Source organism: Phoenix dactylifera, chromosome 11 (genome assembly GCF_009389715.1).
Source record: "Phoenix dactylifera cultivar Barhee BC4 chromosome 11, palm_55x_up_171113_PBpolish2nd_filt_p, whole genome shotgun sequence".
Taxonomy (NCBI): domain Eukaryota; kingdom Viridiplantae; phylum Streptophyta; class Magnoliopsida; order Arecales; family Arecaceae; genus Phoenix; species Phoenix dactylifera.
The window spans coordinates 8379544-8393977 of record NC_052402.1 but is presented as its reverse complement, the minus strand read 5'-3'; the positions used below and the strand labels follow the sequence as shown (position 1 = coordinate 8393977).

The following is a 14434-nucleotide window of genomic DNA, read 5'->3' as shown; positions in this document are numbered from 1 at the left end:
TTCATAAAATTTAGCATGCCAATTTTGGTCCATTTCTAAATTTCAGAATAACACATAACTGTGTGCACAGTTTAAATAACTATGTTTGCAGTTAATTTACCTATGTTCCGAAACAAATAAACTGTATGCAGAGTAGAACTTACTGTGTGCACAGTTGAAGTAATTGTGTTCTGGGGTATATTAGCAGTCTTCAATCATTCCCAAACCTTCTACAATGATAGATTAGGTGTTCACTGCTTCATATTGGAATGTGGCAATCTAGATTGAAGGAGCACGATGTTTTAGTCCCTCAACTCAGAACTTGTACAATAATTTCTAAATAACACTTAACTATGTGCACAGATTAATTTTCTATGTTCGCAGTTAATTTATCTGTATTCTGAAATAATAAACTATGTGCAGAGTAAAACTTACTGTGTGCACAGTTAAATTATTAGTGTTCTAGGGTATAATAACAGTCTTCGAATTTAAATGAACTTCGTGCGATGCTAGATTAAGTGTTCACTGCTTCATTTTGGGATGTATCAATCTAGATTGAGTATTTATTCTGTTTTAGTACCTCATCTCAACCACTTCAATAATAATTTCTGAATAATACTTAACTGTGCGCACAACTCATTTAACTGTGTTCACAGACAAAATATCTGTATTCCAAAGCACATATACCATGTGTAGAGATAGTTTTACTATGTGCACAGATAAACTAACTGTGTTTCGGGGTATATTATCAATCTTCGAATTTAAATGAACTTCGTGCGATGCTAGATTAGGTGTTCACAGCTTTATTTTGGGATGTGCCAATCTAGATTGAGTTTTTCACCACTACTGCATCGCACCTAATCTAGCATCCCAAAATGAAGCAGTGAATTCCTATTTTTGATGAGTAGAAGGTTTGGCAATATTTGAACACTATTATTCTATCTTGGAACATAGTTAGTTCAATTGTGCACACAGTTTATGATACTGTGCACACAGTTTATTTGTTTCAGAATACAATTATTTTGTCTGCGAACATAATAAATAGAATTGTGCACACAGTTCAGTGTTATTAGGAAATTGTTGTAGAAGTGGTTGGGATGAGGTAGTAAAAGGAAATAAACACTCAATCTAGATTGGCATATCCCAAAATGAAGCAGTGAACTCCTATTTTTGATGAGTAAAAGGTTTGGCAAAGTTTAAACATCGTTATTCTATCCCGGAACATAGTTATTTCAACTGTGCACATAGTTTATGATATTGTGCACAGTTTATTTATTTCGGAATACAATTATTTTGCCTGCAAACACAGTAAATAAAATTGTGCACACAATTAAGTGTTATTAGGAAATTGTTGTAGAAGTAGTTGGGATGAGGTAGTAAAAGGGAATAAGCACTCGATCTAGATTGGCACATCCCAAAATGAAGCAGTGAACTCCTATTTTTGATGAGTAGAAGGTTTGGCAAAGTTTAAACACCATTATTTTACCTCGAAACACAGTTATTTCAACTGTGTACACAGTTTTTTTAATTTCAGAATACAGTTATTTTGTCTACGAACACAATAAATAGAACTGTGCACACAGTTAAGTGTTATTAGAAAATTGTTGTAGAGGTGGTTGAGATGAGGTAGTAAAAGAGAATAAACACTCAATCTAGATTGGAACATCCCAAAATGAAGCAGTGAACTCCTATTTTTGATGAGTAGAAGGTTTAGTAAAGTTTAAACACCGTTATTCTACCAGGAATACGGTTATTTCAACTATGCACACAGTTTATTTGTTTCGGAACACAGTTATTTTGTCTGCAAACACAGTAAATAGAACTGTGTGCACAGTTAAGTGTTATTAGGAAACTGTTGTAAAAGTAGTTGGGATGAGGTAGTAAAAGGGAATAAACACTCAATCTAGATTGGCACATCCCAAAATGAAGTAGTGAACTCCTATTTTTGTTGAGTAGAAGGTTTGGCAAGGTTTAAACACCATTATTCTATCCCGGAACACAGTTATTTCAACTGTGCACACAGTTTATTTGTTTCGGAACACAATTATTTTGTCTAGGAATATAGTAAATAGAACTGTGCACACAATAAATAGAACTGCAAACACAGTTAATTAAACTGTACACCCAGTTAAGTGATATTCAGAAAATGTTGCATAAGATGGCACATTGAATTTTATGAAACTCCGATATGTTTTTAAGCATAGGAACAATGGTATCTAAAACTGTGATACGAGATTTAAGCATTTGTTATTGCTTCCATGGAATAATTTCCAAAATGGACCAAAAATGGCACACAGGATTTTGAAACTCCAATACGCTTTAAAGAAAAATGGCATGCTGCAATTTCTGAAATTATGGAACTATAATTGTTGATTTCTAAAATGATAATGGGACCTAACTGAATTCCCAAAATGGCATGCGCATTTTTCTAGAACTCTGATACGCTTTAAGCACTAGAACTATTTTGGCACAAGATTTAAGCCTATGTTTATGTTTCCTAATTGAAATATGGAGATGGAGCAAAATGGCATATTGAATTTTTTCAAACTCTGATACGCTTTAGTTGCTAGATTTGTCGATACTCTTCATCGTCAGTTTGGTGCCTGTTGATAATGAAAAGTTATGTACCTACTTTCGATTATCAACCATTTGGAGATTGCATTCGATTTTAAACAAATTTTCAAACTGAATTACCAAATTGGAGGAACACAGATTCAATTGGCACACTAATTTTCTGAAGATAGACATTTAAGCATGTCCTGCTTATGTTTCTATTTATGGCCTCATAACCATATTACAATTGTGCCAGCACACTGTTGAAAGTGTGTGCCAGCACAGTTTATGAAACTCTTTCAGAACCTATAATAAGTCACCATGATAGATATTTCAGCAATGGACATGACAAGAAGCAGAAAAGAAATCTAATCATCTGAACATAATCAACATAAGCATATTATCTGTTAAAATGTTATATTACACAAAAAATGAAAATGCACATATTTACATTCATCTTTTACAACACATTAGTCTAAGATCTATTTCTACTTGCCTTCAGTTCATACATTGACCAAAACCTATCAAATGCAAATGCGCTCATCTTACAATCAACTTTTACAACATATAGAAAACTATCTCTTCCTACTAGACTACATTCCATACACAAATATTTTTTTATTTTTGCTGTTTTTGCAGGCAAGAAGCCATAAAATTCAGAGATCTTTGAGATCGGTTTGAAGCGGATGTGCTGTATGCATATGTTCTTGTTTCCCTTGCTATTGTACCCTTCGGAAGATTGAATTGGATATAAAACAAATGTTTCAAGACTGTTATTTTATCCCGAAACACAGTTATATTAATCATGCACACAGTAAATTCTACTTTGTATGCAATTTAATTGATTTGGCATACAGATAAATTGTCTGCGCACACAGTTAAATTAACTGTGTACACAGTAAGGTGTTATATCGGCATTGATGTATAAGGTTTGATTTGAGGTACTAAAATGCCGTACACACTGAATTCGCAATATGGAGCAAAAAAGATTCGAGATGAGGTACTGACTGTAATACAAGATTTAAGCATATGTTATTGTTTTCTAACTGAATTTCCAAGATGGAGAAAAATGGCATGCAGAGATAGTTTTATTGTGTCCACTATGTTCAAGCTTACTAACTTAATTGCAATAGTGAGTTAACTTTATTTTTCCTTTTTTCTTTTTTTCTTTTTCTTTTCTTTTCTTCTTTTTCTTTCCTTTTTTTTTTCTTTTTTCTTCTCTTCTTTCCAAAGCTTCTTCTTCTTTCTTCCTTCTTCTCCTCCCTCCTTTCTTCTCTCCCGCAAGGCCGGCGGCGCCGAAAGAGTTCCGGGGCGTTATTTATTTATTTAGTTATTTATTTATTTATTATTTTATTTTATTGAAATATATTTATTTATTATCTTATCTATTTATTTATTTATTCATTCATTCATATATATATATATATATATGCATTTATTTATTTATTTTTCTTTTTTTCTTTCTTTTTCTTTTCTTTTCTTTTCTTTTCTTTTTTCTTCTCTTCTTCTCGATGCCTCTTCTTCTTTCTTCTCCTCCCTCCTTCTCCTCCCGCGAGGCTGGCGGTGCCGGAAGAGTGCCGAGACCGGCGGTGGCTCGACGATGTAGCCGATGGAGCGCGGCCGAGACCCTTTCTTCTCCGAATCCTCTCGCAGGCGGCGACGGTGAGGAAGAAGCGCGGGTGGAGGTTGAGGGCAAGAGAGGCGGCGACGGAGAGGACGGCGGAGAGGGGGTCGCACTTAGCCTGGAGGCCTGAGCCGATGATGCGGAAGCGGAACGAGCACTCGCAGACCTTATGGGATGGCCTGGAAGGAACAGGATTCAAAACAGGAAAAAAAAAAGAAAAATGAAGATGAAAGGGGTGAAGGGCATTATGGTCTTTTTATGAAAATTTATTATGTACTCGAAATGGGTATGGACGACATTAGTTTCCCCAAGATTCAAATTTTGGTGTCCACGCATGCAACTTTTTCGCTTTGGCTTTGGATCCTTTTAAGAAAAGTCAATGCAGCTGATGGCGATTTCCAAATCCACGTATCCAATTTTGGCCCTTGCCATCCGCTCATTTGTATTATGGTGCAAGACCCGCGCCTACTCCAGAGTGGACCACCTGCAGACTACCAACCAACGATAACCCCCCCAACAACTGGTCTGATGCTGCAGACCTAATAAGCAGTCTCAATTAAGATCCGTAATCCCGAACTCAGTACTGTATTGAAACTTTATCGATATAGTATATTACACTTCTATACCGAAATAGTTATTTAACTATTTTTTTACAATTTTTATTTCGGTACATCTTAATACAGATCGGTATGCCTCGATACGGATCGATACGTACTTCGGTACACTTCGGTACAAAGTAGTATGCTTCGGTACAGGACGGTACGGAATTTGCACCGATTTGAAATTAAGTTTTGTATCAGTTTTCTTCTGGTATAGAGCAGTACGACAGACTATGGTCTCAATTATATGGATAGTCGAGGAATAAAAATCATCTCTCTCTCCCGCACACAACACATACCCTCGCTCAAAATATAGGATTTGGATTGTTATCTTTCACGCAAAAAAATGATTGGTCTTCTTTTGTAACATTAACTATTGGATCATACCATGTATAGATCTCAAAACATCCGGAACTCTTTCATTCATCCATCCATCTATATAGATCTTGAAGTGATTATTGTGCAATCCAACAGTGATTCATGAGAAGAAAAGTGGATTTTCTTTTGAGGAAAAGATACCATCCTTATCCCAAAATATATGAGTTGAGATATATAACTTGGGATTTATCCTAGTGATCGTACCCCTCGGCTTAGCAGGTTTAATTGCTGCGCTCTGTTTAAATTTATGAATAGAAATTTAAAGTCATAAATCATAGCCAAGAATTTTTTTTTTTTCCCTAGCTATATGAAGATGGGCTAGTTAAATTCTTTCAATGTCCATCCCTATTAATCTTCATTCATGGGCACTTCAAGTTTGTCCAAATCATTTTTTATGCGTGTCTCAACGGACTGGGTGGGATCTCAGTTTGTACGTTTGTGTTTCATATTCAACAGAAGGTGGTGTTCAGCTGCAGAATAAGCGAGGGAAAAGAGATCAGCTGCACCATTAAAGGAATAGCCCCATCCCACGAAAATATGGGGGAGATATCCCAATTCGAAGGACATCTCCCTATTTAATTTGCAATCAAATACCACCATCATAATTAATAAATAAATAAGAAGAAAAAAAAAAGATAAGGTCCCATTAATTAGCGTCACTACTGCTTTATTTGGGAGCTTCAGCGAGATTGGGAGAAGCTCGAGCCCATCAAGTTCCCTACTAAAGAAGCAGCAAGAAAACGGATTGAAAAGGTCTTTGACATAAAGGGTCTTTGACAAAATAAAGCCCTTCCGTATACATATAGATTATCAAGCAATATGGTCTTTTAAAGGAGATGAGAGAGAGCATTCTTTCCTTGAGCAGGAAAAGGAAAAAACTTTCATATTTTGAGGTCTGATCAATCTTTATTGTCCGCTATTTATCCTTAATTAGGCACATGTCACACTTCAGCTGAGTGTTTTGAATTCTACGTGTGCCTTGTTTAGTAGATAAATCTTTTGAAATCATTAGAATAACATGGTTGAAAGGTTGGGTTAGCAGTCCATGGTAGCTTCTCATGTCCCTCTTTAGGCAACTAGTAGCATACAACTTGCAAATGTTTAGATAATAGAACGGCAGTATATTAATCCACATTTGAAACAAGAAATATTTAGGTGGACTACGAAGAGCACATCGATGCATCTTTAGTACCTCTCAATGCAACTTAGTATCATTAACTTTGCTCTTTCGTAATGATACATCCTCATCTACCCTCTCTTTTGAAGAGAATTGATGCACCTGAGGCATTCCCAGACTTCGATCAGAACTCTAATGGTGAAATAATAAAATACGACTAACCCTTGACACTATTCAAGTAAGTCAAGCCCCCATTCCACGTGTTCTTTAATTATGGAACACGTAGGGACAAAATATAGCTTCAGAATCGAAGGCGAATGTGAAGCATAGTTATCCTATCGACCACCTCTCTCTAATCCCAGCTTATTTATATATACACAGACACATATTACACTAGATATTTGCTTATAGTGAACTTACATGCTATTTAAACCTGTTAAGTAAAGCAATTAACAAAAAGGCACCCACCCTCGGGGAAAGCCATAAACCTAGAAAGAAGATGATCGATGCCTTTAAACTGATTACTGATTGGATCATTTGCCTGAAGCAATAGCATGGTGACACAAGTACAGGACCTTGACGTGATGTCAAGAGTCCTTTAGTAAGACTTGTATATATGGATTACATGTTAGACTCAGAAGTGTGAAATCTGCTTTGCTGAATCTGATGACCATTGTCGCCAAACATGAGACCTAGAATGAGTAGATCCATTGTTGGAACTCTCATTCCGCTTTAGACGTCTCTGCCTGTATCTCCATACTACTTGAATGCGGGTCGCAGCAATATTTCTCCAATAGGGTGATTCATACCTAATATTTTGATGGGAACAAGATGATCTTAATTCTTGAGTTTCCAAGAACTAAATTTATATGGTTTTACAGAATTCTGATTACCAGGTATAGCAGTACAATGCACAATGGAATTATCAATGGTGCTCTATAAATTAAAAGAAACTCCAGGCAATAAAAGGGGAAAGTTGACAGAAGGAAAATTTTGAATATCTTAAGCACTTGAGATAATTCTGAAAATTTTATCCTTGGTTATTTGTAATATTTCACGGGAAAAACATTACAGTACTGCAAATAAAGTATTTGAGTTGTACACAATGTACTTATCAACAAGCAACTAATAAAGAGAAGCAGTTCATAATGGATTGAGGAGGTGGAGAAAAAATGTAAAATTAACTATGGACATTAACTTGTATCTATATGGAGTCCATTCCTCTGTAGCTATAATTTTCTACCTCAAGCGTGGCATTGCTCTAAAATCTTATTGCCACTCAAGCAACCCTCTTCATAGCACTTGCCGCAATCACAAACTTTAACTGCTAGAAGATATTTTACTGATTTTTGTTTAATAAGAGACTACTTTATAATATTCATTGACTTTTGGTTTTTAAATCCGTCATTTTTTTAATCAACGGAAGAACTTTGTTTTTTAACATATAATGCTTGATTTGATCAAGATCTTTTCCTAGCACTCTTGTTCCCTACCTTCTCTAAGAGGCCCGCTCCTTAGATTCAGTAAGTTAGGAACATGACCTGTACAGGCCTTGCACCATGGTACATAAAAAATGATAAGGTATCAAATGGGCCATGGTAAGTTGTGGGATGGGCCAATATGTAACAATACATATTTATGTAGAGAGGCAAACATATGTACTGTGTTGGCTACCATGTGGCAGGTGTACATACATCATTGATGCTAAATGACAGTGAACCAATATTTAAGATTTCTGTGCATATAACAACGACATTGTTTTCCTCAAAACTTAACAACCATGTTGACTCAATTAATGAAATACATGTTGCATTATGTATGACGTTTTTTGAAAGGTTTTGTTCCTTGAAATCAAATTTTTATCTTTTGCAAAGATCTATTCTCATCTTACACACTAATGTTCAGCATTGACACCAATTTTGTCTGTAGAAAACATTAAACCAGAAACCCTATGACCAGGCTTTCCAAAATTGGTCATACTACAAAGACAATATTATGTCTCTGAGAATGTTCGATAGTTAGAAACCCTAAAGTTACATACTGTACCTTGCTTCAATCAATTCCACTAGACAAAATTTCTATCGAAAAGAAAAAAGAACACTAGATGAAAAAAATGAGGACCAGATTCAGCATGAAGATTTTTCTCCAACATTTATTAAGCAAGATAATACTTTCCACAAGTATATAAAATAGATGTATGTAACTGTAGGGCTGTCAAACAATGAGCTGTTTGAGAGAGTCAGCTTGTGCTCAGATCAAAATTAAGCTTGCTCGATTTGCAAATGAGCTAGGCAAGAGCTAGGTTGGGCTTGTTCAGTTTGGCTTAATTAAATTTAAAATATGAGAATGTAAAATATTTTATACAATATTAAATTATTTTTATCATTTTCTATATAAAAATTATTACTATTATTGAATTAATATTACTTATAAAACAGTAGAATGTATTCTCAAAATTTAAATATAACCAGAATAATACATCTCTCAAACAAACTGTTTGTGATCAGCTTGTGTTGGCCGAAGTTAAATGAGCTAACTTCACTTCTGCTTGATTACAAAATAAGTGAGACTTGAGTTATACCTGACTACCTCAAGCTAGGCTCATTTATACCCTCTCAATGAGATAAGGTTCATTGGTTATTCTTATTTCTAATATTATAAATTGTTTATTTTGTTCAATTACCAAAATTTACATCATTAGTTTTAGTGAATTACCATTGACTATAAAAAGCACTCGATACTAATCATGAATGACAAGATTGATGACGCAATTTGTGTTATGCAGTATCGAAGACAATAGTGCAATCATGCTTACCTAATCGCTCCTTGCACACGTGGGCTCCGCAGGAATCGGGAAAACAATGTAGTGACTTCTTCCAAGTCAGCAGCTCGGAGTGCGAATGCCTCAACATTAGTTAGACACTTAACAGTCCTGTTTGAAAACAAAAGCTGTCCTGGGAACCTGATTTTCCCACCATCTGCGAAAGGAAAAATTTTTGCACACATTTAGTTAGCACGCATTAGAAGAAGATGTGCTATGTCATACAACATAATTTTTTTTTCTTCACTTTTTCCAAATAGACTGCTCCTTGGCTTAGTATATGAATTTTCTCTTTACACTCGACTAAGAATAACTGGTTATCTGTTTGTTTTACCAATTTGAGAAACAGACTACAGATGAAGAACTGGCAGTTCTATGTTAAAAAGAAAATTGCCTTCTTCTAATAATGTGCTAATCATCTATGCAAAACACTAAATATTCACATAAATGTCCGTAATATATCCTAAAGTGCTTTGGAAGCTGACCTAAAAGCTTCTCGAGGACAAAATCAAACTGAAAATGGTAACCAGCAAAACAAGCACTGAAATTGGACCTCTTAAATCTAGGATTGGGTTATATGCCGAGATAGAAGCTTCTGAATGCCATGCAGTATTTGCCAACGGAGACTGGTGTAGAATCCATACCTCTATTCACCGAAGAGTGTTCAAGATACCATGTGAGGAGCTCCTCGCCACATACATCTCCTTCTGATAAAGGAGCTACATTTCCATCTGCTCCAATGCTCTCCAATTTACCCCTCACTATGAAAACCATCTTTTCAACAGGACTTCCCACATAAAGTATATCACTTCCTCTGATGTATAACTTTTGCCTTAATTTTTCACAAACAGCATCAAAGAGGGGCTCATCCATCAGGGAAAATATCCGAACCTGCAAATCAGCAAATCTTCGGTTCTTAACAAAACTATGATATCAGAAACTAGAAGACTCAATTGCCACAACAGCATGAAATCAGCATTTATATTTTGCTTGCTAATGTGTATAACTACATTCAACTGATCTTTTGCTTCAATTTGATCTTAGTCCACAGTTCAGACCAAGTAATATCTTGTTAGAGTACTAGTATATGTAAATAGGGTCACTAATGCCAGAAATACTACCATGATATTATGTTTTTGGTATCTAAAAGCAGATCACTAGAGTTCAGGCACTAGCCTGCAGTAGTGCATGTATGTTGCCGAATATACATGTTCATTATGATGTAGAGTTGCATACCTCCATTGTATGTGTGAGACCAGAAATGGATTGAATTAAATTGGGAATGGATTGTTTTAGCATTTCCGAGAATAGGCCCATACGTGCACTTTTTAGCGTGATATGCTCATCATAGGGTGTGTTTACCATCAATGTCTGAAGTTTCACGTTGTAATAAGTTAAGGAATTAACACTTTCACTTGCTTATGCAGTTTTGTAGGACGAGCATTTGTAAAAATCCTATAATCCATGACCCAGGATATGAAAATGGCCCCAAATGATCTGGATCTCATCCTTGTATCAAATTCAGTAAGGATCATAAAAGCTAATGAAGAAGCATTTTTCTATATTCTTTGCTCTACCCAAGAAAAAAGAAATGGTGGTCACCATGGCATACTCAAAAGAAAGAATAACCCTCACGGTGATTGCTCACTTGTAACGTATATGACCTATATAGGGCCAAATATAATGGTAGAAACAAATCCCGACTACCTGGTGTGATGTTAAATAGGCCTAATAAACCTGTTAGAAGAACCTTACAATTTTAATTCTCATCTGCACCAGATCATCCATTTCCATTAAATAACGGAAACTTAAATCATAATGATACTAAGGATATAGAACAAGTTATAAATGACAGGAAATTTAAAAAAAAAGAGGCGATATCTATACTTTAAATGGACAGGAGTAAGAAAGCTCCTTATCCTAGAATTCAGAGTAATAGCAAAGGAAATAAGGTAAAAAATCCAAGCCAGTAAGTTTAACCAGACATCCTTTTCTGTGCTTAGTATTTGCTCTCAAACGTTAAAGAGAAACAAAAATAAGATAGGAGGAAAAATAAACGTTCCTCCTGTTCGAACCGGAGCCTCTTCTTAATATGGGAAAAGCCTAAACGGACCCAAATTGACAAGTATCCTAATCAGCAAAATTTGAACCAACTCATGTCCAAAATCTCTATATACCAATCCATTAAATATATACCTCAATCCGACCATCCAATTCTAACTTGAGCCTCTTCTCTTTAGGGGCGTGACTTGGGGTTGGTTCAGGTCGCCGCCACTTAAGTCTAAACTAACCAATAAAATATGCACCTAATCATCCTTGACTAAACAAACAACTTAACTAGCAAAACACAAACTCAACGTAAGACACAAACTTGAACCAAATATAGTAAAAGAGTTGAATTAGGTTGAGTTGAGAATGACTCTAGGAGTGCTATCAAATCAGGTCAGGTCTAGGCATCACCTAACGCAAATCCGACTTGTTGAGAGGTTTCGTCCTACATTTGAATCCATTCGCTACCCGTCCAAGAACTGGGCTAGTTTGGGTTTAGGTAGGATCAAGTTGACTAAAGATTGAGTCCAAGTTGGATATGGTTTCGTCAAGTTGCCCAACCATACTCACATGCATCTCCCCATCCAAAATTCAAAGAGAAGTCAAAGAAAATAGGAGAAAAAATGTCGTTCTTCCAACTCAAAACCAAGTCCCCTTTTTGCTTAAAAATAACTATCAAACATTAAAATAAAAACTGAAAAAAAAGAAGAACAGCCATCCTTCCTCCTATTTGAACATGTGCGTTCCTTCATATTGAATTGACTGGAGATTGTTTGGGTTATCCCCAATCAAAACTGATTTGAAATCAACCTGATCAATGAAATTTGAACGCAACTAGAGTTAAGATCTCTATGTATAAGCCTATTAAATATGCAGTACAACCCAACACACAAAATTCCTAATCTTGATCTGACATGACCGATCATGAACCCAATTAGTAAAATCTCAACCCCCAATACGAGTCCAAAATCTTTATATAAGCCTATTATGTATATATAGGAGATATACTACCCTAAAAAAATGGAGGAAAGAAGTCTTCCTATTTCAAAGTTTAGAAAAATATAAAAAATGTAAATACACAAAAATAAAATCCTCTTACTCGAAACTTGATGCCATCCTTACTTGACCAAGAAAATATGAAACCTAGCTAAGCCTGACCATACAATTTGTTTCTTAAATTCCTTATCACTTTACATCCCTTTACTCTGCGCCACACCAATCAATGATCAATGATACATGATCTAACTACCCTAGATTTATCAATAATGTCTTTTCTCATATTTTACTCTAAGACAATTAGCACTTATGATGTTATTATATAATTTTTATTCACTTCCACCTTTATTTTTGTTTTCTATAAATCAAATAACTCAATTTTTATTTTTCATTTTACTTACTTTATTTTTATTTATATATTTAATATTTCTTAATCCCTGGCATAATATGGTTTTAGTTGTACTAGGCCGACTTACATATGTGCTTAACCTATTCATATCAATTTTTCCAAACACAATTTCAAATAAATTTACATGGTTCCATGTTTGGAGAAATGAATTAATATGTTCTTATCACGTTATTATGCTGTTGAGAGTTATTTCCCTTGACTTATTCTTTAAAAAAAAAAAAAAAAAAACTAATCACAACAAAACGGTGCTTGTGGACACTCTACCATCTGATACAATCATAGACATCATATAATTGAACTTCCACTCTCTCTAATATGTTTATTGTATTTGTTGTTTGTTAAGCAAGAAAAGGACAATTTTAATTATCATAAGCCACACATACATAGAAGATAACTATTACCATCTCAAGATATTATAAGTTTCCTCAAAGAAATTATATTAAATGCCTAGACATTTATGGTAGTCCATGTGAATGGTCCTATCATGACAATACAAGTCAGAGTCAGACATATGAGCACGAGAACTAGTTATCAACAAAGTGACATAGACTTATTGCTGCTACCGTAAACAGGTCACATCTTATGTTTGGAGACTCACTTTATGGAGAAATTTAAAGAAATGGCGACGAATTTCCCTTTGTATGTCCTCCGGTAGATTCTCTAGTAGCTCTTCTTCATTTACACCTCGAGTAGCTGCCCAACTAAACCTCTCCGCTTGTCTTACTTGCCTAAATCATAATGTAATTTGGGTTAGCATCACCACCAAAAGGGAAACTTCAGGTATCAATAACAAGCACATGCAGAAAATCATTAAAGAAGTGAACAATAACAAACACATAAAAGTAGTACAACTAAATGACTAAGGTTCAATCCAGATAAATGATTATGATGTCTGGATGGCCATGCACTATGTTAGCCAAATTATGCTGCAATTAATTCATAAACAAGGTGGACTGAAATAAAATAAAATATTATGTGGATTCACCATGAATAACTAAATAGACATTCTAATGAATATTTCCTATTTCAATTACTACTATAAAGTAATAAAGTTCTCAGAACAATGACAATAAATTTTGTTATGATTTCCATATAGATATATGTAATTAGGTCGGCTAAGTGGTCACAGCATTATCATAGTCGTATCATTTTTTGATATACTAAACTTTGCCTTCCTCTTTGTATAGGCACTTTCCAAGTCTATGGCAACTTGATGGGTCTCTCCCACTTTGCATGAGCATAGATAGCCTAACCAATAAGGTAGGTTTTCCTTCCCAAAATCACTCTCATGTTTCACGACAAATTTCATCCCTCATGGAAAAACTCATCAACCAGAAGATCAAAATAAAGAGTTGATGCAAGGTCGAGATATAGATGTAAAAGGTTGTTGAAATTAGGATGTGTATTTTCTCAAGAAATAATACTTGCAAGTTAAGTACAATACAACTTTAATTGGCTTGTAATTTTATAATCATTAGCATATAATATCTTCCCCTGGTTACTATGATACCAAGATCAGTTCATTGCTTGGAACCTTCATGTTGGAGCTTTGAATTAGCATTCCAGGAGACAAAAAAATCTAGAAGACCAATTAAATGACCAGAATCAATCGCCTAGAGAATGTGTTAGGTTCTTTTGGAGTTCTTATCTTGTCTCGTGGTTACTGGAACATAATACATGCTCTAAGAGCACCAACTGACCAAAAGCTCCAAAACAAAGAACTGTGACCAGGTCAGCCAAATTCAAGTTCAGGGTAATATCTACCCCTTCTATTACCTTACATCCATTTTCCCTGATCTCCCCTTCCTCTTTACTTGCATATTTCCTGCCTCTTTTAAACCATTTTCCACTTTACATGGCTAGTTGTGCTCAATTTATTTGATAATGCAAAATGGCAATCCCTTCATCT

The 14434-nt window shown here is 35.1% G+C and overlaps 2 protein-coding genes across 3 annotated transcripts in view; both read right to left on the bottom strand.

Annotated features, from left to right (window-relative positions):
- Positions 1-14434, bottom strand: part of LOC103706769 (probable cyclic nucleotide-gated ion channel 20, chloroplastic) — a 117879-nt gene that overhangs the window by 59677 nt on the left and 43768 nt on the right. The window lies entirely within an intron of this gene.
- LOC103706768 (probable cyclic nucleotide-gated ion channel 20, chloroplastic) overlaps positions 6571-14434 on the bottom strand; it is a 51685-nt gene continuing 43821 nt past the window's right edge. Inside the window, exons 10-13 of one of the 2 annotated variants that reach the window (XM_039131474.1) lie at positions 13124-13253; positions 9716-9962; positions 9066-9228; positions 6571-7059 (exon numbers count right to left, since the gene is read on the bottom strand). In XM_039131474.1, the coding sequence (XP_038987402.1) occupies positions 6885-7059; positions 9066-9228; positions 9716-9962; positions 13124-13253 (715 nt within the window). In that variant the 3' untranslated portion in view covers positions 6571-6884. The remainder of the gene's footprint in view (positions 7060-9065; positions 9229-9715; positions 9963-13123; positions 13254-14434) is intronic. The other variant, XM_039131473.1, reaches the window with a different exon arrangement.